The 22,550-nt window shown below is 53.9% G+C and overlaps 1 protein-coding gene across 7 annotated transcripts in view; it reads right to left on the bottom strand.

Moving 5' to 3' along the window:
- Window positions 1-20,008, bottom strand: part of NCKIPSD (NCK interacting protein with SH3 domain) — a 43,547-nt gene extending 23,539 nt beyond the window's left edge. For 2 of the 7 annotated variants that reach the window (XR_011740649.1, XM_071812918.1), the window contains exons 1-3: window positions 19,763-20,007; window positions 4,613-4,725; window positions 3,713-3,914 (exon numbers count right to left, since the gene is read on the bottom strand). Coding sequence is in view for 6 of the 7 variants with exons in the window: in XM_071812918.1 (XP_071669019.1) it covers window positions 3,713-3,914; window positions 4,613-4,725; window positions 19,763-19,933 (486 nt within the window). In the remaining variant the exon portion in view is untranslated. Of the gene's footprint in view, window positions 1-3,712; window positions 3,915-4,612; window positions 4,726-16,748; window positions 16,910-17,403; window positions 18,020-19,762 lie in introns of all 7 variants that reach the window. The other 5 variants (XM_071812920.1, XM_071812919.1, XM_071812921.1 and 2 more) reach the window with 5 other exon arrangements.
- Between the last annotated feature and the right edge of the window lie 2,542 nt (window positions 20,009-22,550).

The following is a 22,550-nucleotide window of genomic DNA, read 5'->3' as shown; positions in this document are numbered from 1 at the left end:
CCAAGGGCTGGAGACACGTAAATGCCTTTTCCATGCTTTCAGAGCTATTTCTGCTCATGCAGGGAGAGAGAAAATAGGGCTAGACCCTCTATGCAATCCTACACTATAGCAAGACCCGCTGGCAAAAGCTTTTGCCAAGGAGTTGCATTAACTCTCAACATCTGGATCTCTCTGCAAGTCTCCACCAGCAACGCCGAGCCAGCGGTGCACGAGCTGCAGACCCAGACTCCTTTACGTGTCTTTTCCCATTGGATCCAGACACCACGATCACCAGCACCGCTTACACCAGCGCGGTGTTACCACAGGGGTAACCTCTGATCAGTGAGACACCGCTCAACGCAAGCTGGGTGGGAGCACATTGCACCAATACTCTAAATCCTCACATCCCACGGCCAGGAGACTCTTAGGTGGTTCAGAGCCTGCTGCCCAAAACACATCCTTATTTTTGTGGACTATTGCAATCGCTGCCTGCAGCAAAACCGCCCCGGGCAGCGTGGGATGGGAATGGAGATGATGGTCAGAACGTCTCAGGTGGCCCAGGTTGAAGCCAGCTGGAATCCACCTGCCATAGTGACATCCGGACCATCACACGGTGCCAATTTCCCGGGTGTCTTTAGCCTTGGAAAAGAAGCTTTTCTGGACCTGCCCTGTAACACCAGCAGCGCTGCCAGTCCCCGCAATGAAAACCTTAAACACGCCTCTGAAAGGTCTATTTTAAATGGCTCAAAACAAGGAGAATGAAAAAAATGTGCTTTCTTTTCTTCCCTGGATCCAGGAAGGGTAGAAACTTCCTCTGAATATTCCTGGGAATAAGACACCTCCAGGAGCCACCTCAAACGTCCAAGACTCGATGCCAAAAGCTGACGCTCCAGTGCTCCCCAGACTGGTGAAGCCGCAGCAGTTTGCACAGCTTACCAAGGCTTTGAAAAAGGATCTCTCAGTCCTTTCCTCCCACCCAACACATCCAACCTTTCACTGTGTCACATCACAAGTCGCTCCCTTACAAGCGCCTATAGCTGGTGGATTAGCAGGAGATCCCAGCTCCCGAGCTCTGCTGCTCTTGTCAATCCCTCCCACATCGTTCTCTGGCTAAAACGCTACGTGATACTTGCACACGGCTTCAGAAATGACCTGTGTCAGTCCAAAAAGAGAGAATGCACAGCTGAGAGAGGCCAAGCAGCTCGGGAGGGGTCTCTGCATCGCGTGGTCCCAAATCCGGAGAGCTCAGCTGTGCTAAGAGCAGAGTCCTCTCTGCAGAACGGTGGAGATAGCGGCACGAGTCGGAGCCGCTCGGCGCGGCCACGGTCACCGGCGCAGCGGAATTCAGCAGCCGGGAGCGCTCAGAGCTCAGCACCAGCGTGATGGGTTTGGACACAGCTCGGGTTGGCATTTGGGAGCTTTCCCATGGCTTCACTGGCCCTTCCAAATGTATCGTGCAAGTTTAACACAGCTATTACAGGCTAGGGTTTAAATTAAAGGATGCATGGCTAACATTGGCTCAGAGCCCTGCCAGTCTCCTTTACACGTGAGGCACCATGTGAATGTCCCCGAGCTGAGAGCTGCCACGTGGTCCAGAGCCACGAGGGACAACCGATGGGTGCCCCTCCCTCTGTCCCACGGCACCAAGGGGGGGATGTACAGCATCAAAACCCCAAGGGAAAGGGAGGAAAGGGGAGAAAAGCATCCTCCAGCTGCCGTGGGGAAGGTGATGGTGCAGCAGCCCTTGCAGCTCAGATCCCTCTTGTCCATGGGAAGGAGGGACCTTGTCAAGGGTCCAGAGAGAAGCACCTACATGTGTTAAGAACCTTCCTTTCCCCAAGTGTCTACGAGGGGGCTGCGAACTTCCCAAATCCACAGATTTGACACGTGTGCGTCCCGTTTTGCAGGGGCTGCCGGCAGCGGCTCCGCTCCCAGCGCTGCTGCAGACAGGAGCTGACTCACCCACAGCCCTCCCACCTCTGCTGGGAGGCACAGACCAGCATCCTCCTTCACCCCCAGCTCCTGGGAACCGCGCTAGTGGAGTAGGAACCCTCAAACAAACAAAAACACCCCAAACAAAGCAACCCAACAATCCCTCGCCCACCACCTCCTCTCAGCCAGCTCTGCCAAGACGCGCTGGTCCACAGCACCAGCTCCCGCAGCCCAGCATCACAAGCCCACGGAGTGCTCGCAGATGCCACGGGCTGACTAAAAACACCCCGAGAGCCCAACCTCCTCGCTTGGCAGCTGGTACCTGACTGTCCCAGCTCCTGTTAAGACAGCGGAGCTGACCAGAGGCTCAGCACAGGTGCCACCGCTGAGTCCTTCGCCAGCTCAGCCCTTGGGAAGCAAAGCCAGCAACGGGAGATTTGCACTTCAAATTTTCGCTCAAGTTTCCAGATGCAAACGCTGAGCACGCTAGAAAATCCAAAGCAATCAAAAGCACATCCCAAGACCTTGCTTCTCTGGAGTTGGCGAGAACATTTAGATTTCAGGAGGTCTCCTAGGCAGCTGCATGACCCGGGGCAGAAGTCAACGCTGCTTCCTGCATTTCGTGTTTTCAAAGCGCACAGGAAATCCCCCAACTGAGCTGCTAAAATCTCAAGGAGCCCCCTGAGCACAGGGCAATGCTGGGAGCCCTTCGACTGCGTCCTCAGCACCACTCAGCCAGAAACAGTTCCTTGTAGCCAAGGAATCTGGTGGGCACCAAACCCCAGACCAGATAAAGATGGCAATCAGCATGGCAAACAGGCCGTAAGGCGCTGCATTGGCATTGCCTGTAATGCACAGGCTTGAGAATGGAGCTGCTCTGGTTGTCCAGAAAACAACCACCAAGAGAAAAATGGGGTTTGGAGGGATTGCCGTGTTCTGCGTGAGCCAGAGCGACCGCTCGTCCCTGCGGACTCGCAATTCTTCAAGTGTAAAACACGCCTCATCTGCCAGGAGCGACAGCGCTTCAGTAGCTCATAAACGCTTATTCCAGAGAGATGAGGAAAAACTACAGTGCACGTGTTCATCTGCAGGAGAAAATATATATATCTCCGTGCTCATGCTTGCATGGAGCCTGGAGCCCTAACGCCCGGCTCTGCCTGTGCAGCACCATCGGCCGCATCGCCCGCCCCAGCAACCGCGCACCATCCTGTGCCAGCCTCGCTGGTGCTGCGCAGTGACCTCGGAGCTGTGCGTCACCGAGATACAAGAAATCTGCTCTAAATCGTATTTCCTGCAATTTGCTTTCTAATTCATCGTGACACGGAACATTCAGACAAAGCAGGGTCTTTGTGTATTGTTGTTTTCGTATTTTGAGCAGTACAAATAGACACGCACAGCAGATAAATGCTTAAAGACCAAAGACCTTGTGCGGATTTAACAAGGGGGCAACAAAGCGGCGCTGAGCACTCGGTGGGGGGTTCTGCTGCTCATGTCAAACCTGGTTCTGAAAGAATCCTCTGGGGAGCACGCAGCTCTTTGAGAAAGTTGTCAAGGGACAGTCATGCAATCTAGAGTGGATCTCACATAAAACCACAGACCCTCAAGGATCCCCAAAACCAACACAAATGGAAAAGGCAAAGCGCTGGTTCTAGATTTCTTAGAGACAGCACCAACTTACACCGCGGTGACCCCAGGTGAGCAGCACAAGCGCTCGATTTGTGCCTCCAGGCATTTTACTGACCAGGCCAAGCGATGCCGCACCAGCAAAGGAGGAACCTAGAAAGCGTTCAGCTGCTGTTACCTGGTAAAGACCTTCATCCTCCTCCTCGAACTCGGTGTTGGGCAGGCTGTGGTGCCGCTCGTAGCCGGTGCGGCAGACGCCGTTGGGCTGCCGCGCCACGTCCAGGTGGTGGTCGCTGGAGGACTGCGTCATCACCGTCCCCTGCGGCGCCGGGGAGTGACCCTTGCGGGACACGGTCTCCTTGCGGTGATGGATCAGCTTCCTGAAACAGGACGGCAGCGTCAGGAACAGCAGAGCGACCTCGCTGCAACGTTTACATGATGTATTTAAATGATTTATTGCATTTGGGCTACATATACCAAAACGGGTTATATTACTCTGAACACCAACTACGGTTTCATTAACAACTAAGGAAGCACTTCTGGGGGAGGAAGGAAGAAGCTTTGCAAGAGTCCATGATTTATTCATCAGTTCGCTGGAGAAAAATGCCTCTTCCTCAGGGGAGAGCAACATATTGCATTGCAAGCTCCAGAAATTGCCTGCACTTTAGAATCAGCGTTCAGCTGAGATTAAACCAGCGTGCCCAAGCACAGCAGAGTGTGAGGTGTCAGAGGAACAGAAAGAATATTCTCCTCACAAGCAATTATTCGAGAACAAATTAAGGACCTCGTGCCACATGCCAACAACCTCAATAATTCCTGGTTGGTAAGAGGAGAAAATACATCTGGAAAAGTTTGGGATTTGTCCTCTAAGCCTACAGTGCAGCTGGGGGTTTGCTCCTCTTCACATGCACAGGGATGGAGAGGGGAGATGGAAGCCCCGCTTTGCTGGACACGGTTGACAGGAGAAGCAGCATCGGTTGCCATCTCCAATGGGCTTTGCAGCACAGGGACTCAAATCAACGATGTTCAACTTGACCCCCAAGAGCAGAAAAGACCTGAGCATCGTGTCTGTACTTACTGGAGGACATCCCTCTGCTCCAGGTTGTACTTTCCCCCGTTCTTCATGGCCGCGTTGTGCACAGCCTCAATGGCACGGTCGATAGACTGTAGAACCACATCTTGCTCCAGCACCTGAAATAAAACCACACACAAAAAATCCTGTACGTTACTGCGCTGCTTCAGCTGCGGTTCTTTTGCACCAGAGCTTAAGGCAGGAGAGACCACAGAGAGACCACAGAGCAGGCGCTGAACCGGCCGAAGGGCCAAGGACCAGCTCCCAGAGCCAGAACCCATCTCAGCCCTGCTTCAAACTGAGTCTGCCGGCTCAGGGTTTGCGTCCGGAAAAGAAAGCCCCTGTTACAAGCACCGAAATCCAGCGATGGCTCTAGAAGAGCGAGGACGGAACTCCAGGTCCAGGCCTTGAATATTCAGCCGGCTGCAGGGAGCTGTTGAGACCGCACCGCAAAGCCCAGCTCATCCCAAACTCAATTACTTCTGCTCCCGCTGCCCAGCTGTGGAGCACACACAGAGCCACAGACCTACTCGAAATCCAGTGCCCTTCAGGGTCCGTTGCCTCTACGTTTGCATTTTTTACTCACTTTTTTCTTGATGTTTTTTATGCTTGTTTTGCAACTCAAAGTGCCTTTTCCAAATCTCCACCCAAACTGTCATAGCAACATTTATTTCTCCTGCCAGCCGGTTTAGCACTCCTCACTGCAGCTGAAATAAACACCAGCTTTGAAGCAAGAAATACCAAAGATGCCATTTCCTGGGGTTACACAGGAGGCCGGGAGAGCCGTGGTGGAGGGGCATGGGAAGGTAAAGCAGATTTCCACACCTGGAACATGCTCCGAGGCTTTGTTTGCCAGCAGTTGATGTGCCTTCAGAAGACAAGACCTTTACCGGAATAAGGTTGAAGGCAAACAAGATGCTACTGAGTCCTTGTCCTGGATCCAGCAGAGCTGCAGGTCTCCTGTAGCTGGTTCCAGCACCATCAGGTTCATGCACCATCCATCTGGTTCCAGCACCATTCATTTGGCACCAGTACCATCCATCTGGTTCCAGCACCTTTCATTTGGTTCCACCACCATCCATCTGGTTCCTACACCATTCATTTGGTACCAGCACCTTTCATTTAGTTCCACCACCATCCATCTGGTACCAGCACCATTCATTTGGTTCCACCACCATCCATCTGGTACCAGCACCTTTCATTTAGTTCCACCACCATCCATCTGGTTCCAGCACCATTCATTTGGTACCAGAACCATCCATCTGGTTCCTACACCATCCATCTGGTTCCAGCACCATTCATTGGGTACCAGCACCATCCATCTGGTTCCTACACCATTCATTTGGTTCCACCACCATCCATCTGGTTCCAGCACCATTCATTTGGTACCAGCACCATCCATCTGGTTCCTACACCATTCATTTGGTACCAGAACCATCCATCTGGTTCCTACACCATCCATCTGGTTCCAGCACCATCCATCTGGTTCCTACACCATTCATTTGGTTCCACCACCATCCATCTGGTTCCAGCACCTCCATTTGGTACCAGCAGCCTTGGCCTGGGTGAGCAGGAAGAGGAGAGGAAGGGGATGCTCGGACTCCAGCGCTCGCTGCAGCTGTTTGAACACTAAACCCCCTTCATCTTGGCTTCCTTTGCCCCCTCCCCGCATCACAGCAACCATTTATCCAGCCAAGGAGCGGCTGGAATCTCATCAAGGATGCACCTTAATTGGCCTTCGGGGGCTGCGGAGCAGCAGAAGGCAAACCCTCCCCATCAGGGCAGAAAGCGCCTGCCTGCATAGCACTGGCATGCAGTTTTCTGATAACATGCTATGTATTATTTATGTCCTGGTTAATTACTAAACCAAATGTGAATTAACAGCAACTGCAGACTGTGAGGAAAAAAACAAAACAAAACAAACACACACAACGAACCAGCACAACCTCCAAACAAGGTGGGGATGAGATGCCCCTGCCGCGACGCCTTCGAAAAAGAAAGATTTAGGAGGTTTCTCTGTGGGTTTGTTTTCCCAAGAAACAGAGATAGGGAAGAAAGCAACTGGGAAGAAATTTGGGAAGAAAACCCTGTGTTAAAATGTATCTACCAGATTTATTAAAAGTATGAGATCAAGGACAAAATCAACACTCAGAAGCCAACTTTGGGATGAAGGCTCCAAGCAGCCCCATATGGCCTCGGTGGCATTAACACCTCTCACTCCGGATCTAAGGAAGGAAATGGGGTAAAGCTCATTTGAACGCAGTTCAACGAGTGCTGGAAGGAAAGGTGACTTATTTCAGAGGATACATCTCGTTGTCTTACGGCACGCTGCTGCTTTCTTCCCCAAAGGGCTGTGGGGCATTGGACCAGGCTGCCCAGGGCAGTGCTGGAGTCACCATCCCTGGAGGGTTGGACAGACGGACATGAGGTTCTCAGGACATGGGGCAGTGCCAGGGGTGGGTTATGGTTGGACTCGCTGATCTTGAGGGTCTTTTCCAATCCAAATGATTCTGTGATTCTCTGACATCACCCCCGGTCCCCAGGAATCCACAGGCTGGAGCTGCCGCTCGCTGTGCGATGCCATTTGTTATGGAGGGGGAGCTTCTCCTCTAATAAAACATCGCATTTGCACGCTAATGCAGCAGCGCTGTGACAACCGGCTTTTAGCTGCCGCGCTCTTTCCTTTGTCTCCTCTCCCCAACCCTCTATTAACAGGGCCCTGTCAAAAGGGCTGGAATAAAGCAGCAGCATTAACATGCCACTTGCACTTTGCGACATTATTGATGCTGCTCGTGAATCGTCTCCTCCTCCCTTGCTCAGTTGAGCTCAGGGTCTTCGGCACAGGGGCTGCCTCGCATTTGGGGTTTGCAGGACACCCCGCATTGGGGATCCCCTGCCCTACAGTCATACCTGAGCTGGTGAAGATGTCCCTGCTCATGGCAGGGGTGGCACTGGGTGATCTTTGAAGGTCCCTTCAACCCAAACTGTTGTACGACTCTATGGTGGTGGTGGAAGGTGCCGGTCACGCGTGCCCACCCTTGTGGGGTGAGGGCCAGGGGTCTCCTCGGGGTCCACAGCTACCAGGTGTGGACAAGGGGCATCAAAAGGACACGTCACCCTCTGCCCAACATACCGTGAAAACAGAGGGGTGCTCTGTTGAGGTATTGACCCACATTGACGTGTCACCTCACCCCAGAAAGGGGCGGCCACCACCCCTCCTATCAGATATCGCTGGTTTAATCAAGTAAAACGCTGCAGCAGAGAAATGCCAGGCTATAGAAACAGCCTGTGCAGACCAGCCTGGCCACACGGAGGAACGGACAGAGCGGTGACCCCTGACGATCATGGACCACACGACTGATGAGCACCATATCAGAGACTTGGGGCACCTCCGGTACCCTACGGGTGAGTTACAGCTGCATCAGAGCCACGGTATCAGCCAGGAAACCGAATTTCTGCCTTTATAGCCCAGGACGGGAGAATCACAGAAGCATCAATAAATCATTACTTCCTCTCTCCTTGCTAATAACACGAGCAAACAAAGAATTTCCCCAGAGCCTGCTGCCAATTTCCTCCCGCCCCTGTTTGCGGGGGGGGCTCCCTGTATGACGGGGGCAAAGCCAGAACCTCAGTGCTGCCCTGGGGTGCTCTGCACATCCCCGCTCCCGAGGCAGGCGGAGAATCATAGAGAATCATAGAATCACAGAACAGTTTGGGTTGAAGGACCTTCCCAGCTCCCCCAGTGCCCCCCCTGCCATGAGCAGGGACATCTTCACCAGCTCAGGTTGCTCAGAGCCCCGTCCAGCCTGGCCTGGGATGTCTCCAGGGATGGTTCATCCACCACCTCTCTGCCCAACCTGGGCCAGGCTCTCACCACCCTCAGGGCCAACAATTCCCCCCTCATGTCCAGCCTGAATCTCCCTCCTTTAGTTTAAAACCATCACCCCTTGTCCTATCACAACAGGCCCTGCTCAAGAGTCTGTCCCCATCTTTCTTATCAGCCCCTTTTAGGTTCAGAAAGGTGCAATAAGGTCTCCCTAGAGCTTCTCTTCTCCAGCTGAACACCCCAGCTCTCTCAGCCTGTTGCCATAGCAGAGCTGTTCCAGCCTCGGATCATTTTTGCGGAGAATGCCTTTCCCAGGACCAAAGCCAGGTTTTTAAGCACCATCCTTCCAGGATGTCCTGTGGGTAGCTCAGTGCAGCCAGCACAAGCCACAGCCGCGCACAACCAGGGACACGTTCGTCCCCGCGCTCACATCGCTCTCAGCGCCCCTGCCCCAGGAGCAGCCTCCCCAAAGAAAAGCACACGTGCACGGGACGAGTTGCACATCCTGCTTTCCCACACACGGCTGACGAGAGATCCCGGCGTTTCTGAACATGCTGCGGGCGCTCGGGCTGCGTGAGCTCCTCTCCTGTTCCCCCAGGGGCTATGGGAAGCGTCACCCCCTCCCTCCTCGTCTGGAGTCCTTCCACGTGCGCCGCCGGCGTCGTTTAAACGCGCTCACACAGAAGAACTCGCTCAACAGCCTAGAATAATGATACCTTTCAGAAAAGCATTTCCCCCCCCAGCATCTGACGGCTGCGGTGGCGCGGACAGCCTGAGCCGCCCCGCGCGCGCGAGGCTCCCACGTTTGCCAAAGTGGCCCCTTAATGCACCGCAAGCTTTTCTTCGCCTCCGCAGGGGGCTGAGCCGAGAAAACGTGACTTTTCTCCCCTCCTGCCTCCCCGGTTTTTAGCGATCAAAGGCGTTTGCTCTCCCGCACGTGCAGGAATCGGTGCCCTCATCCCAGCCGCGGCTCTCGCAGCCACAGGGGTGCCCGGGCAGCGCTGCCGGTTGTCACCCGCGTGTCATTGCTCCGGCTCTCACAATGCAACACAGACAAAGTTTTGTCTCCAGTGACAGCTCGGCTTTCACGCAGCTGCACTGACACGAACGCCACTGAAACCAGGGTATTTATCCCGCTGGCGTACACAGGCACAGGCTGGCTCTTTGTTACTCAAATCAGAGACGAACGCCGCCGCTCAGGTCACACGCCACCCGTCCCCAGTCACCGCCCAGCTGCCTGCACACTGTATTCCTTCCAGATTTAAACGATCGCGGCACCAGTTTACAAAAACCAACCGGCTTTGTCCGCGGTAGAGCGATGGAACAGATACGGGTTCCCCCTTCTGAACCGCACAGACAAATGGGCCGAGCTCTTTCTGCATCGCTATGGGAAATCCAACTCCTTTCTCTTCCCCTTTCCGCAGCCCCAATCAGAAATGTTTAGTTTAGCTAAGAGATACGCATTAACTTCTTGTCGGCATGAAGATATCGTGCACTTAAAGAAGCGCGACAAAGCAAGTGAAACAACGAGCAACTGTCCTGGTTACCGAGCAAATAAGACGAGAAAAGCTCCAAACAAACGTGCAGCATCTCTGGCTCGCTAGCGAGCAAACAAAGACACGGCTGAGCTCTCCCGACAAAGAGGCAGCCCAGAAACAGAGCTGGATTCCCGCTGATATGTGACGGTTTCTAACCGCTCGGTGCTTTGCTGCTGCAGCCTGCAAAAACCAGAAATGGGGAGAAACGAGAGATGGGGAAAGGGTTTAAATTGTGCTAAAGCAAAAGCTGGAGATGTACTAACTAGGAACAGTACAGGCGCAAGTGGCACTTGGAATAAACCGAACCCTGATGGCAGCAGAGGGATGCGCAGCAACCAAATTGCAACTGATTTGTGTCGCAGGCAGCTCTGGAGTCGGAGTGAAGGGTGCGGAGACCTGCTAAGGAACAACTAAACAGCTCAGCCCACCAGGGCTGGAAACGCTTCGTCCTGGGTCTCCAGCCACGCTCAGACCCCGGGTACCGGCCACGACCATCAGGATCCGCCACCGGTTCCTTCCCCGGCAATTCTGCGGCCTCCAGTAACCAGAACACGTCTCTTGAGCCAAAACACGCCAGGATGATAAAAGCAGAGATAGAAGTATGTAAGTTAAAGCAGTCAACACATACTGAAGTATTTTGCCGTTCTCTGGTGCCTTAATTCTCACTGCTCCCGGTGCTGCGGGGACTCCCCTGGCTCGGCCAGGCCCAGGAACAGCCCCCAGCGCTGCCCCGCTTGGGGTCACCCCTTTAGCGTCACCCCTTTAGCGTCACCCCTTTAGCGTCACCCCTTTAGCGTCACCCCTTTAGCGTCACCCCTTTAGCGTCCCTTTGGCACATCATTGCCAAACAGACCTGACCTGACCAACACTCATTGAGGGATTTAAACAAGTACCATGGCTGTGCTCCTGGTGAAGAACAACCCTCAAACGCTCCTTTGCTTCCAGGTGTAAAGCTAACAAAAGATGGAAGGGTTTCTGAAAGAAAACAGGCATCTCCCTTGCTCCCCTCCCGTGGATGTCGGTAGTTATTATACATATTTCAGCACGTTTATGGTAGCACTATCAAACAGAGGATGCTATTCATACTTTTGGCTCATTAGCACCATACACAACAGTTGCACACACAACAATTGCTGGCTAATTATGGCAATGCCGTTTAAAGACTGAGGAGGGTGCAGGTGCAGGGTGGCAAGGGAGGGGTATGAGAGGGGCTGAAATACTCCTGTCAAGAGGCTGAAGATGCTGATTTGCCATAGATAAAATACCCAAATACGCCAAAGCGCTTGTTAACCGAGAGCTGCTCCCGCAAGCACATTTATTCCTGGTAAAGTGGGTGCTTCTGAAGCAATCGGCACCCGGACACTTGAAAACTCAAGGAGTCAACACCATCAAGCCTTATGGGGACAACGATCACGTTAACACTAACGCATGCCCAAAACCAAATGAAGATACCATTGAGACCTGCGGCGATGTCTCATAACCACAACCGTTAAGCGATGGATCCTAAAGACAGAGCACAAGCTGAAGAAATATCCAGAAAATAGTGAACTAAGGACCCTGCAGCCTCCCGAGTTGGTTTTGGACCGGCAGACGGTGGGAGCAGACACCACACAGTTTTTCTGGGCTGCAACACTTAGTTTCCACCGACCTACAAAAGGACCTTGAGAATTGCAAGTTTAGCTACGTTTATCAGAGGAATGAGGCTAACTTACTGTTATCTCCAGATTCAGCCCGAGAACAAATCCAGGGGGTTGTTTAGTGGGCTTTTTCACCTTAAAAAAAAAAGATTAAGGGGTTCAAGTGGATTTGCTGACATTTCATCTGTGAGGAAGTAAGAGGTGGCTCATGGAAGAAAAGCAATTCATTAGTGTCCCATGCTATCTGCAGGGGAAAAATAGCCGCCTGCTCCAGCTGCAGGTTATAATCCCATCTCCTCCTGCAGCTTAGAGCGGCACAGGCGCCCCACAAACACCGAGAAATGAGAACAGGAGGGGAATGTCCCCTTAGGACATTGTGCTACAGGCAGCAGAACAGCCATAATCCTGTTTTCCTCGCTTCCTCGGGCCGCAGACAAAATAAAGTGCGTTTGTTAGACTGTTCTCATGTGTGAGACTTTCGCCCAGCTCACGGGCCCCATCGCAGCATCGATTTCTCATGTTTGCCTTTTCACCCGTGTCAGCATCCACCCCGCTCAGCGGTACCGGTGAGAGCAAATTATGAGACATCTTCCCAGTTCATCTCCAGAGGGACAAATCCTGCAGGATAGGAGGTGGCCAGGACCCAGCTGGTGGCACAGAGGGTCCAGAGCAGGAACCCTCCGGTGCACAAGGCCACCATGGGGTAGAGGAAGATGCCTGACAGCAACCAAGGGGCCACAGAACCCTCAAGCCGGGTGGTTTGCACAGCCCATGTTGTCACTGTCCTTCCCCACTCCTAAACCCCCCCAGGTCACGGCAAATCACTCTTCGCTGCTCACAGCTCCCTACAACCCATCTACGAGACGCTTGTGTGATCCGTCAGATGTGGAGGACCAACCAAGAACCAAACACCACAACTGTGGTTCTGCTGGAAGATCAGTTTTCTCACCCATGGATAACGTTTAAAAGTTGACCAGAGTTTGGTCTCATCTTGAGATCTTCAGCTTCTGAAGGAGAGCTCAAGAACACAGACAGTTCAGGTGTGTTCGTGAATGTCCAAGTCTCAGATGCCAAGTGGGCAACACTTCAAAGAGACCCCAAGGCCACAGACAAGATGATACTTCCCAAAGCTGCACGATGGAGAGGTTTCTTTCCACCCCTGATGTAGAGAATTATACTGTACAGGCCCCTTGACAACAACTGCAGAGTTATTTCAATGCTGCTATCTTGTCATCAAGTTAGTAGAAGACAGACACGTGAAATCAATTCAAAATAACAAATTAAAGGATGCATTTGTCAGTATAACAAGAGGGATTCTGGGGCAGACAAACTTCATCACTCAGAACCCAGTGCTTCAAGGGATGCTGTTGTTTCTGTGTCAAATGGAAAAAGTCTTCAGCTATAAACACTGACTGGGTGAGGCTCAGGGAAATCCCTAAGCTTCTGCATTAAGTAATGAGTTTTTATGATCATCATTCTTATTTGAGGTACTGGGTTTTCAAGAAATTATTATTTTTCCATGTTGAAAAACATGGGTTTCTCTGATACTTGAGCTTCTCCCCACATATTCCTGAGGGGCAGCCAAGGCTGGGTACGGAGGGAAGGGAACCAGGACCTGCCCTCTGGCCTGTCTTGGGTGCCATTTATGACATGGTCGCAGTACACAGGATGTTCAAACCGTGGTACCGCATGATGTTCAAACTGTGGTGCCACCTCCTCCTCCTGCAAACACATCCTTTCCTCAGGGGTGAGAAAAAGGGTATCTCCAAGCAGCCTGGAAAAACACAGAATTCACTGAGTTCACCCCAAAAGAATTGTCACCACAGCAGATTGAGAGCCAGGGGGGTTTGCATTCGTCTGCTCGGTGCGGAGCTTCAATGCGACCTCCTCCGGCAGCCGCCTGGTTTGTACAGGAGCTGCCCCAGTTCTTGGTGCAACTACCACAGCACAGACACCGCACTGACCAAAAACCTGCCCACCGCTTAGAATCACAGAATCATTGTGGTTGGAAGAGACCCTCAAGATCACTGAGTCCAACCATAACCCACCCCTGGCACTGCCCCATGTCCTGAGAACCTCATGTCCGTCTGTCCAACCCTCCAGGGATGGTGACTCCAGCACTGCCCTGGGCAGCCTGGTCCAATGCCCCACAGCCCTTTGGGGAAGAAATTGTGCCCCAGATCCAACCTCAACCTCCCCTGCTGCAACTTGAGGCCGTTTCCTCTGCTCCTGGCGCTTGTTCCTGGGGAGCAGAGCCCGACCCCCCAGGCTCCAAGCTCCTTTCAGGCAGTTCAGAGATCAGAAGGTCTCCCCTCAGCTCCTGTTCTCCAGTTGAACCCCCAGGTCCCTCAGCCGCTCCCATCACACTTGTGCTCCAGCCCCTCACCAGCTCCGTTCCCTTCTCTCAACTCGCTCCAGCACCTCAAGGGTTTTCTTGTCCTGAGGGACCCACGTGTGAGCGGCTGAGCGTCCCTTGCCTGGTCCATCACGACTTTCTTCCCACCCCAGAGAAGGAGGACGCAGCTCCAGGGCTGAGCTCAGCGGGGCTGGGGCAGAACAGGGGGAGGTGACACCCAACCCCCAGCAGCTCTGGAGGCATCGCCCCGGGGGACAAGCACTCAAGCCTGCTTTTACCAAGACATCACCCCAGGTTCCATGCGGTTCCCTCCTCCCTGTGGGCGAGCGGCTATTTCTGCAGCTCTTGCCTCCTCTTCTCCCTCATCCCTTTGTTTTTATTCAATATAACAGAAGGTTTGGAGCGGGGCTCTGCCCTCGGGTTTCCATACTACAAGGCACTGTCTCCACTTGTACTAGAAAAAAAACATACAAGAAATAATTAATAGCTATTACTCAGAAGAGATGTAATCTGAACTTGGAACCAGTGATTTCACAAGAAACAACCCACAGCCTGGAATTATCCAGCACGCTTAGTCCGACAGCTTGACTTTATTTTAAATTAAACCTCTTGAGCGGCTGAACAAACTCAAATATCAGCCTACGGCGGCATTTCCAGATTGCAGGCACAGACCCCAACGCCTCACTGTCTGTTCTCACACACGCCAGCCCAGGGAGCAGGAACGAGGGACGAAGCAGCGGAGACGGACAGACAGACACCCTCCCAAATCACACCCTGTGAGCGTGACAGGCAGCCCGAGCCGGGCGAACGGGCTCACAGCGCTCGGTGCTGCCCTCAGACACCTCCTGTGCTTCTGACCGTGGCACCCTTCACCTTGTTCAGCCCCAAAACCAGATTAATGCTTCCAGCCCAAAGCAAACCCCCCGGGACCACCCAAGCACCCCCCAGCACCACCACCTCCAATATCACTCATACACAGGTGTCCGGGTCACAAAGGCAAACTTTATCTCATATCAAAAAGCCTAATCATTTTTAATCAAAGCGAGAACAAGATATCTTCACAACTAAGCAAAAGCATCAGCTAAATACCATTAGCGTATTTCTATTTTAATCATTCTAAATCACGCAAGATTGCAGAACGTCTGGCTAAAATGCCAAGCCTTCTTTAGCTATGGAAATTAGAAATGGTTATAATTCCCCTGACTGTGTAACTTAGTCTCAAGAGCAAAACTTCATCTCGAAGCATGAGCAGCTCTGACATGTTGGCATCTCCACTACTGTGACAGCCCGCAGAAAAATGCTCCGTTCCTCCAGTTTCTTGCATGTGTCAAGAAATGCAGCCTCAGCTGCAAAGCGCTACCAGCTGCTCATGCTCCAAAATAAAACGTTATTTTCAGCCTAAGCGCTTATTCAGGATCTGTGTGAGTTTTGCGATCAAGCTCTCACACCCATCGAAAGCTTCAGATGTGCTGTAGATGACAACGACGCAGGCTCCAGGGCGGGAGATGGTCCATACGAGTCCGCACGGCGCTCACCTTCTGCTCAGGGGCACCGCGCTTTAAGCTGGATTTGATGTAACCAGCTGGGCTTAAAAGGTTTCCTGCACACAGAGGGACCTCAAGATCCACTCCTTGGCAGAAACCTCTCTTCTCGTTGCGGTTCGGGAGGTGAAACACCATTCCTCCCCAGCCAGGACTCGCTGCACCCTGGCACCGCATCCGCTCAGCCTGCAGCACAATTCTGCGTTGTTGCTAGGCTGCACAAAGCTCTCTCTTATTTTTATCACACGCCTGTTTGTTCTTACAGAAAAAAGATACGGCAAACAGCAACCCGAGGCATCCTCAAAATGCTCATTATGTTCTCGGCTGGGTCTGTTTTCTCAGCAGACAGGACAAAGCTGCTTGGCCATCACCACGAGCACCTTCCCGCTCCCCAGCCCCCTCTCACTGCCCCAGAGCTCAACGGGAAAGTGCGATGGACCAGAGAATCTAAACCCACGTTTCTAACACTTTTTCAGTTCTTCCAAATAAATTTCGAGTCGTTTTGAAACCGCTATCAATAATAGTTTCGAAGCTATTTCCTAACGGCTTCGCACAGCTGAGCTGATTTGTCTCTCTGGTGCAGCACCCAGCACATAAAACCATTCCCATCAAGTCACCAAGAAACATCCCCCTGCGACTAAGCGCTGATTTTTGCACCCCTGGCATTTACCAAAACTGCATTGTACGGCTGCCGCTCCCCTCCTCGGCACGGGATATCAACAGTGGTCGATGTGGAGCCGAGCGGAGGCCAGGTCAGCCGTGTGAGGAGCAGAGCTGAAGCGGACGGCTGCTCCCAGGGGTCCCACAACCAGCCCCTGCCCCACCAGGAACAGAGAAAACACGTTTTCACACCCGGCCAAGTGTCACCCGATGGTTTGGCGTCCCCCAGGACAGCCGCTGGCTTCGTGCGCCTTGCGCTGCCGCGGTACAGCCCGAAACCTCCATCCAAACCTGGAATAACTTCAGGCTCCTGTTAAAAGCTTCCATGTCTCACTGTAACGACAGCAACATCGGGGCTATTTAACCCAAAAGAAGGACTCTTGCTATTTGCTAGACTTGGCATTTGTCCTGTCCTGACACCAACTGAACCGGTTGCTCCTAAAGCAGCTCCCTAAATTGAACTTTTACGGCTCAACATTAAGCTCTGAAAGGCCCGTTTGCTGCAGCGCTGACTCCAGGGACGCCCTCAGCTCCGGTTTAACCTCCACGTTTTTCTGCCGCTCAGCTGGAGACCAAAGACCAACCTGGTGCTGACGGGCACCCTTCCATTCCATTGGAAGCCACAGCAGCCGCGCCAACAGCTTCGCTGCAGCAGCGCTCGCAGGACGTTGCCTCAGGATCTTCCCCCACATTGGCACTCGACTCGAAACGACTCTTAATAACCCGCAAGGGAGCTAAAAGGGAACTACAGAAGAGCAAAATCAGCAGGAATATCAGCTGAAGCTGGGTGTTTCTAATTGACTCAAATTAACTTCACATCATCTGCACCTTCTGGCGCCCTGGCTTGGCCCTGACTTGCCTCTTAGATGTGTTTCTAAGAAGAATTTGCTGTTTCCACCCTCCAAACTAACCCCCTTTCAATAGCAACGCAAGGATTTCAGTACAAAATTCCGCTGCATTTGTGACAAAAAGACATCGGCCAAGAATCAGCTTTAAATAATAAATAGGAATTATGTTTTCATCTAGAGAAGCAAAGGCATAAATTTCTCATACTGAAAGCTGAGAAAAAGTAAAAAAACCCAAAAATAAAACAGAAAAATTAATATCCAGAGGAGCCTGGAAGAAAGCCAACGCTCCTAATGGCAGACGGCAGCAGCCCAAGCGTCTCCCCTGAGCATCCCCCCTATGAGGGGCTCTTGTGCTGCTGTTGGTTGTGATTGTCGTGCAGGTATCGCTCACCTGGCACCCATGGCTGACTCTGCATCGCTGGCTCCTGTTGGCCGCTCTCTCTCACTGCTAAACAGATAACACTAATCATTAGCTGTGTTTTCTTCCCTGTTGTGATTGGAGCAGCACTGTCTACCAAATCGCTGTCACTAATTAGTCTCAGTGTCCTTATTAAGCCAAAACTGGGTGACAAATTGTTTGCGCTCTCATCCCGGATATTCAGCAAACTGTCTCAAGCAAGCGTTCAGCGAGCAGATGCCTTCTCCCGTGAATAAAAGCAGGTTTTGACTTCGGATCTGCTCTTTGGAGCTGGCAGGATGTAACACCAGAAGGAAAAAAGAAATCACAGACAGAGCATTACTGTAACTGCAGAGGAACACATCAGATCCTGCTGCCCCATGCATCATCCGGCAAGGTCTGGTGGCGGAAACCCAATGGCCAGAAAAAGATGAGCGGATGCAGGGAAGGCTCTTGTGTTTCCTGCTACCAGCTCTAAGGGCATTTGGGAAAGTTACCTCTGAATGAGAGGAGCACGCTCACCAAGTCACCTGCAATGCTGCTTAAATATTAGCGCATCGCTAACGGGCTCTCAGGAGTCAGCCTGCACGCTGTCGTCGCAAAACAGAACCTGAGGAATGAAGGTAAAGTCAGTGAATAAACCCTTTTCCTGTTAATATTTTTGAAATTCGTCTGAGCGAGGTGGCGAGATGCGGGAAGGCTGCTCCAAAAGGCAGCCTGGGAGAGCAGCGAGATGTGACAGCACAGGGGACTGCAGACCGGAGACGTGCGAGCCCCAGCCTGGAGCTGTGCCACCGCCAGGTTTTAAAATCCAGGAGTTTCATAAGGTCTTTGCGCTGTAACTAAATAGCTCACGTAAATGGCTTAAGGGCTTATTGATGCGCAAGATGTCCCTGTCAGCCAGGCCGCTCCAGAAGAGCCCCGGCAGCGCCCAGCACCCCGTGCTCCCCAGGTAACGCCGGTGTCACCGAAGCGTTCTGCAAAGCACACGCCCCCGCTCACGTGCGGGCTGAGCTACCGCTCATCAGAAACCCAACGGCATCCGAAGGAGCGTCAGCAGCGCGCTGGAATAAAGGGGTTTGTCACCATTCGCAGCCAGGCATTAAAAGGCCCATTTATAACGTTCACATGCATTTGTGCGCGGTTGCCCATTCACTGATGCAAAGAGTTTTCAGAGCGCAGTTCCCACAGCCATCCCGAGGCCCAGAAGTATATAAAAAACCCACAAATGAACAAACAAACCATGAATTAGCCTTTATGAAAGGCCTGCTTTAATTTCAGGAGCCGTGTTGTCCCTCAGAAGCCTCCAGCAAACGTCCCCCTGCACTGTACGAGCAGTAACCAACATCTCCCCCGTGACCCCCACATGGGGCTCGCAGGGTCCCCTCCCTCCTCCCACCCAGGCAGGGCTGCTGCAGCAGCCTGCTCCGACTTTCTGCAGGTACCCACGTCACCGACTTGGCTGTAATCAGTGTCATCGCAACCCCAAGCAGCTGCTGTGGCTTCTCCCGGCTCCCGGGACGGCACAGGTGTGCTGTCAGAGCCCTGCTGTGTTGGTGGGAGGACGGTCACCCCCGCAGTGCCCTCCCGGTGCCAGGGTAACCACGTAAGCAGAAACTCTTGTGGTTGAACAGCTGGTGCGGGGATGGCCACACCAGTGCTGCTTGCTTACACCAACCGGAGCTGCGAGCTGGCAGATTCCAGGTTATCTAACCATTGTGTGTGCTCCTGGGGGAGCCACCACCCTTGCCATGTCCCCAAGGCATTTTTCTGATAGTTCTGCAGCAGTGACACCGGTTGGCTCCTGAACAACGAGGTGGTGGCCTGGGGACCCTCACCTGGACGAGCTGCTGAGCTGTCATTTTGTCCCAGACCCACACAGCGGGTGCTCCCTGGGCTTCACTCTCCAGACATGACACCCCCAGGAGACATCTCCCATCTCCCTTTAAACCTCCAATTCCCACTCGCAGAAGGAACACGACGTCCTGAGAGGTCCCTGTGTGCCCAAGCCCGCTGCAGCGGGTCAGCACGGCCACCAGAACCACACACCCACCGCTCCCAGGCGTGCTGGAGAGGGGACCGGGAGCAGCTGGGCCAGCGCTGGGTCGCTCCGGACTGCGCAGCTGCTCCCACACGCAGATCCACAGAATGCCAGGGATTGGAACGGACCTCCAAAGATCATCCAGCCCAATCCCCCCACCAAACCCACATCGCGGCTGCACGGAGGGGAAGCCCGGCTGCCTGACACCCCCACCCGCACTCCCGGCCGCCCCCGCCCGTGCGGGGCAGAGGGGCCACCCCGGCGGGCACAGCCGCCTCCCCCGCCGGTTCGGGGCCCCGCGGCCCGGCCCACCTGCAGCCGTTGGAGGTAGGAGGCCGGCGCGTAGCCCGTCTCGCCGGAGCCGGCGCGGGTGACGAGCCACCAGTGCTGGTTGCTGCGCTCCAGCAGCAGGAACGTCTCCCCGGCAGCGAACGGCAGCGAGTTGGGCTCGGCCGAGCGGAAGCTGTACAGGGCCCGGTACATGGCGGCGGCGGCACCGGCACCTCCGACCGCCGCGGCCCGGCCCGGCCCGGCGCGCCACGCCCCCGCACGTCACAGCCACGCCCCTTCACTGCGCCGCCACGCCCCCTCACGTCACAGTCACGCCCCCTCGCTGCAAAGCCACGCCCACTCACATCGCCGCCACGCCCCCGCACCGCACCCTATCGCCCCCTGGCGGCGCGGCGGGGGGCGTCAACACAACACTGCCTTAGAAAAACGAGTTCTCTTAAAAAACGCTTACAGGTGTACGCAGCACGTTATAACACTGAGGCTACATACTGACCGAAGAAAGGGAAAGGACTCCTTTAAAAACCTCTCAGTCTTGCAGGAAGACATCGTATGCACTTTATCACGAATTTCTATTTAATCAAAATAGTGCTTCTTTCTTCTCTCTCTCCCTTCCTGAAATCCCATGCAAAATAAAGTATAATTAATCCAGATCTAGATCTCCATAAATATTACAAGTAAAACCAGAATTGCCTGAGGAAGGATTATATCCAATATTTTGAGGTCCGAGCTCAGGGTAGTTAAAGACATGCTAGCAACATGGCATTTGTATTTTTCAAAATTCGTTGTCTTTTGTCAAAACACGTGTGACCGGCTGTCACACAGAACCACAGGATGTCAGGGGTTGAAGGGACCTGGAAAGCTCATCCAGCGCAATCCCCCATGGAGCAGGAACACCCAGCTGAGGTTCCACAGGAAGGGGTCCAGGGGGTTTGAATGTCTGCAGAGAAGGAGACTCCACAACCTCCCTGGGCAGCCTGGGCCAGGCTCTGACACCCTCACCAGGAAGAAGTTTCTTCTCATATTTAAACGGAACCTCTTGTGTTCCAGTTTGCACCCACTGCCCCTTCTCCTATCATTGGTTGTCACCCAGAAGAGCCTGGCTCCATCCTCCTGACACTCCCCCTTTCCATATTGATCCCCATGAATGAGTCCCCCCTCAGTCTCCTCTTGTCCAGCTCCAGAGCCCCAGCTCCCTCAGCCTTTCCTCCCACGGGAGATGCTCCACTCCCTTCAGCATCTTGGTGGCTGCGCTGGACTCTCTCCAGCAGTTCCCTGTCCTTCTGGAACTGAGGGGCCACAACTGGACACAATATTCCAGACTCACCCACCGCCGGCCGCCAGGGGGCAGCAGCGGAGCGCGGCGGGGGCGGCGGGACCCGGACACGGGCGGGTCGGGGTTCGATCCCCCATTGCAGCGACCATTGAATCCCCGAAGTCAGTGAGGCCTCACCCGGGGGACATCACCCGGGTCACGTCCCCGAGAACGGTCCCTTCTCCCCGTGGAGAATGACTGCGGTGCCCCACCCCCCCCTCCGGCACTCAAAGGGGGCACAGCCAGAGCTGGGCATGGCCCAAATCTGTCCCCTGCAGGGACACAGTGACCTGGCGCGTGGCCACGGGGACACGGGTGTGCTGCCCCTTGGGCCAGCAGCTCTCGGAGGTCACACAGCCACCCCCACGCATCTCTGTGCCACAACACCCCGTTCTGGGAGAAAGACCCTTTGTGCCACCCCCACAACTGCCCAGGACCCCAGAATTTTGAGCAGGGCCTTTTGTGACAGGACAAGGGGTGATGGTTTAAACTAAAGCAGGGAGATTCAGCCTGGACATGAGGGAAGGTATTTTTTCCACTGAGGGTGGTGAGAGCCTGGCCCAGGTACCCAGAGAGGTGGTGGCTGAACCATCCCTGGAGACATCCCAGGCCAGGCTGGACGGGGCTCTGAGCAACCTGAGCTGGTGAAGATGTCCCTGCTCATGGCAGGGGTGGCACTGGGGGAGCTGGGAAGGTCCCTTCAACCCAAACCATTCTATGGTTCTATGATCTCTGTGGGTCTGGTAAACAATTTCCTGCAGCCAAGCCCCCTGCAGTGACACCCCCACCCATCCCACTGGGATGCAGGGACAGAGGGATGCAGAAACTGAACAGTCCACAAACGCCCGCTCCCAGCACCGGGGGAGTTTAATTCATCCAGAAACCATCAACAACAACCCAGCCAGTGGTTATGTAATAAAAGCCAGGCTTGCGGCTGCCACAGCCCCCTGCAGCCCCCCAGCTTTCCCAGCGCTGCCAGTGGGGTGATTCGGGTCCCAGCGGTGGGGATGGAGGGTTGACTGGGAGTGGTTGCCCAGGCTGCGTGCTGGAAACAGCCCCAGCGAGCTGCAGCTGGGGCTGGAAAGGCAACAGGTGCTTTGAGCAGGAACTGGGAGATGCAGGTGGGGCTGAATCCTTCAGGAGCCTCTCGGGGTCTGGGCTTTGTCCCCGGTCACCGTCTTTCCCACAGTGTGACGGTGAGCAAGGGGTGGGCAGCGGGTGAGCAGCACCGCTTTAGGGCAAACCTCCCGCTTGTGGGGTTACTACTCTGGCTGTCACCCAGGTCCCATGGGACCAGGATCCCCACCGCCTGCCCACATGGCTCTACCAGCCCGAATTTCCCTGCTCCTGGGGAGCAAAGAGCCCCCGAGGAACCCCAGGAATTCCTGCTGCTGGGGAACTGGCTCCAAATTGCGAGCGCCAGGTGATTTATCTCAGACAGGGAGGGACAACGAGCAACGGGCTGCGTCATTCGTGGGTGACTTTTAAAGCCGAACT

Source organism: Patagioenas fasciata, chromosome 10 (assembly GCF_037038585.1).
Source record: "Patagioenas fasciata isolate bPatFas1 chromosome 10, bPatFas1.hap1, whole genome shotgun sequence".
NCBI lineage: Eukaryota > Metazoa > Chordata > Aves > Columbiformes > Columbidae > Patagioenas > Patagioenas fasciata.
The sequence above is the reverse complement of the archived record's forward strand: the minus strand, read 5'-3'. Positions and strand labels throughout refer to the sequence as shown.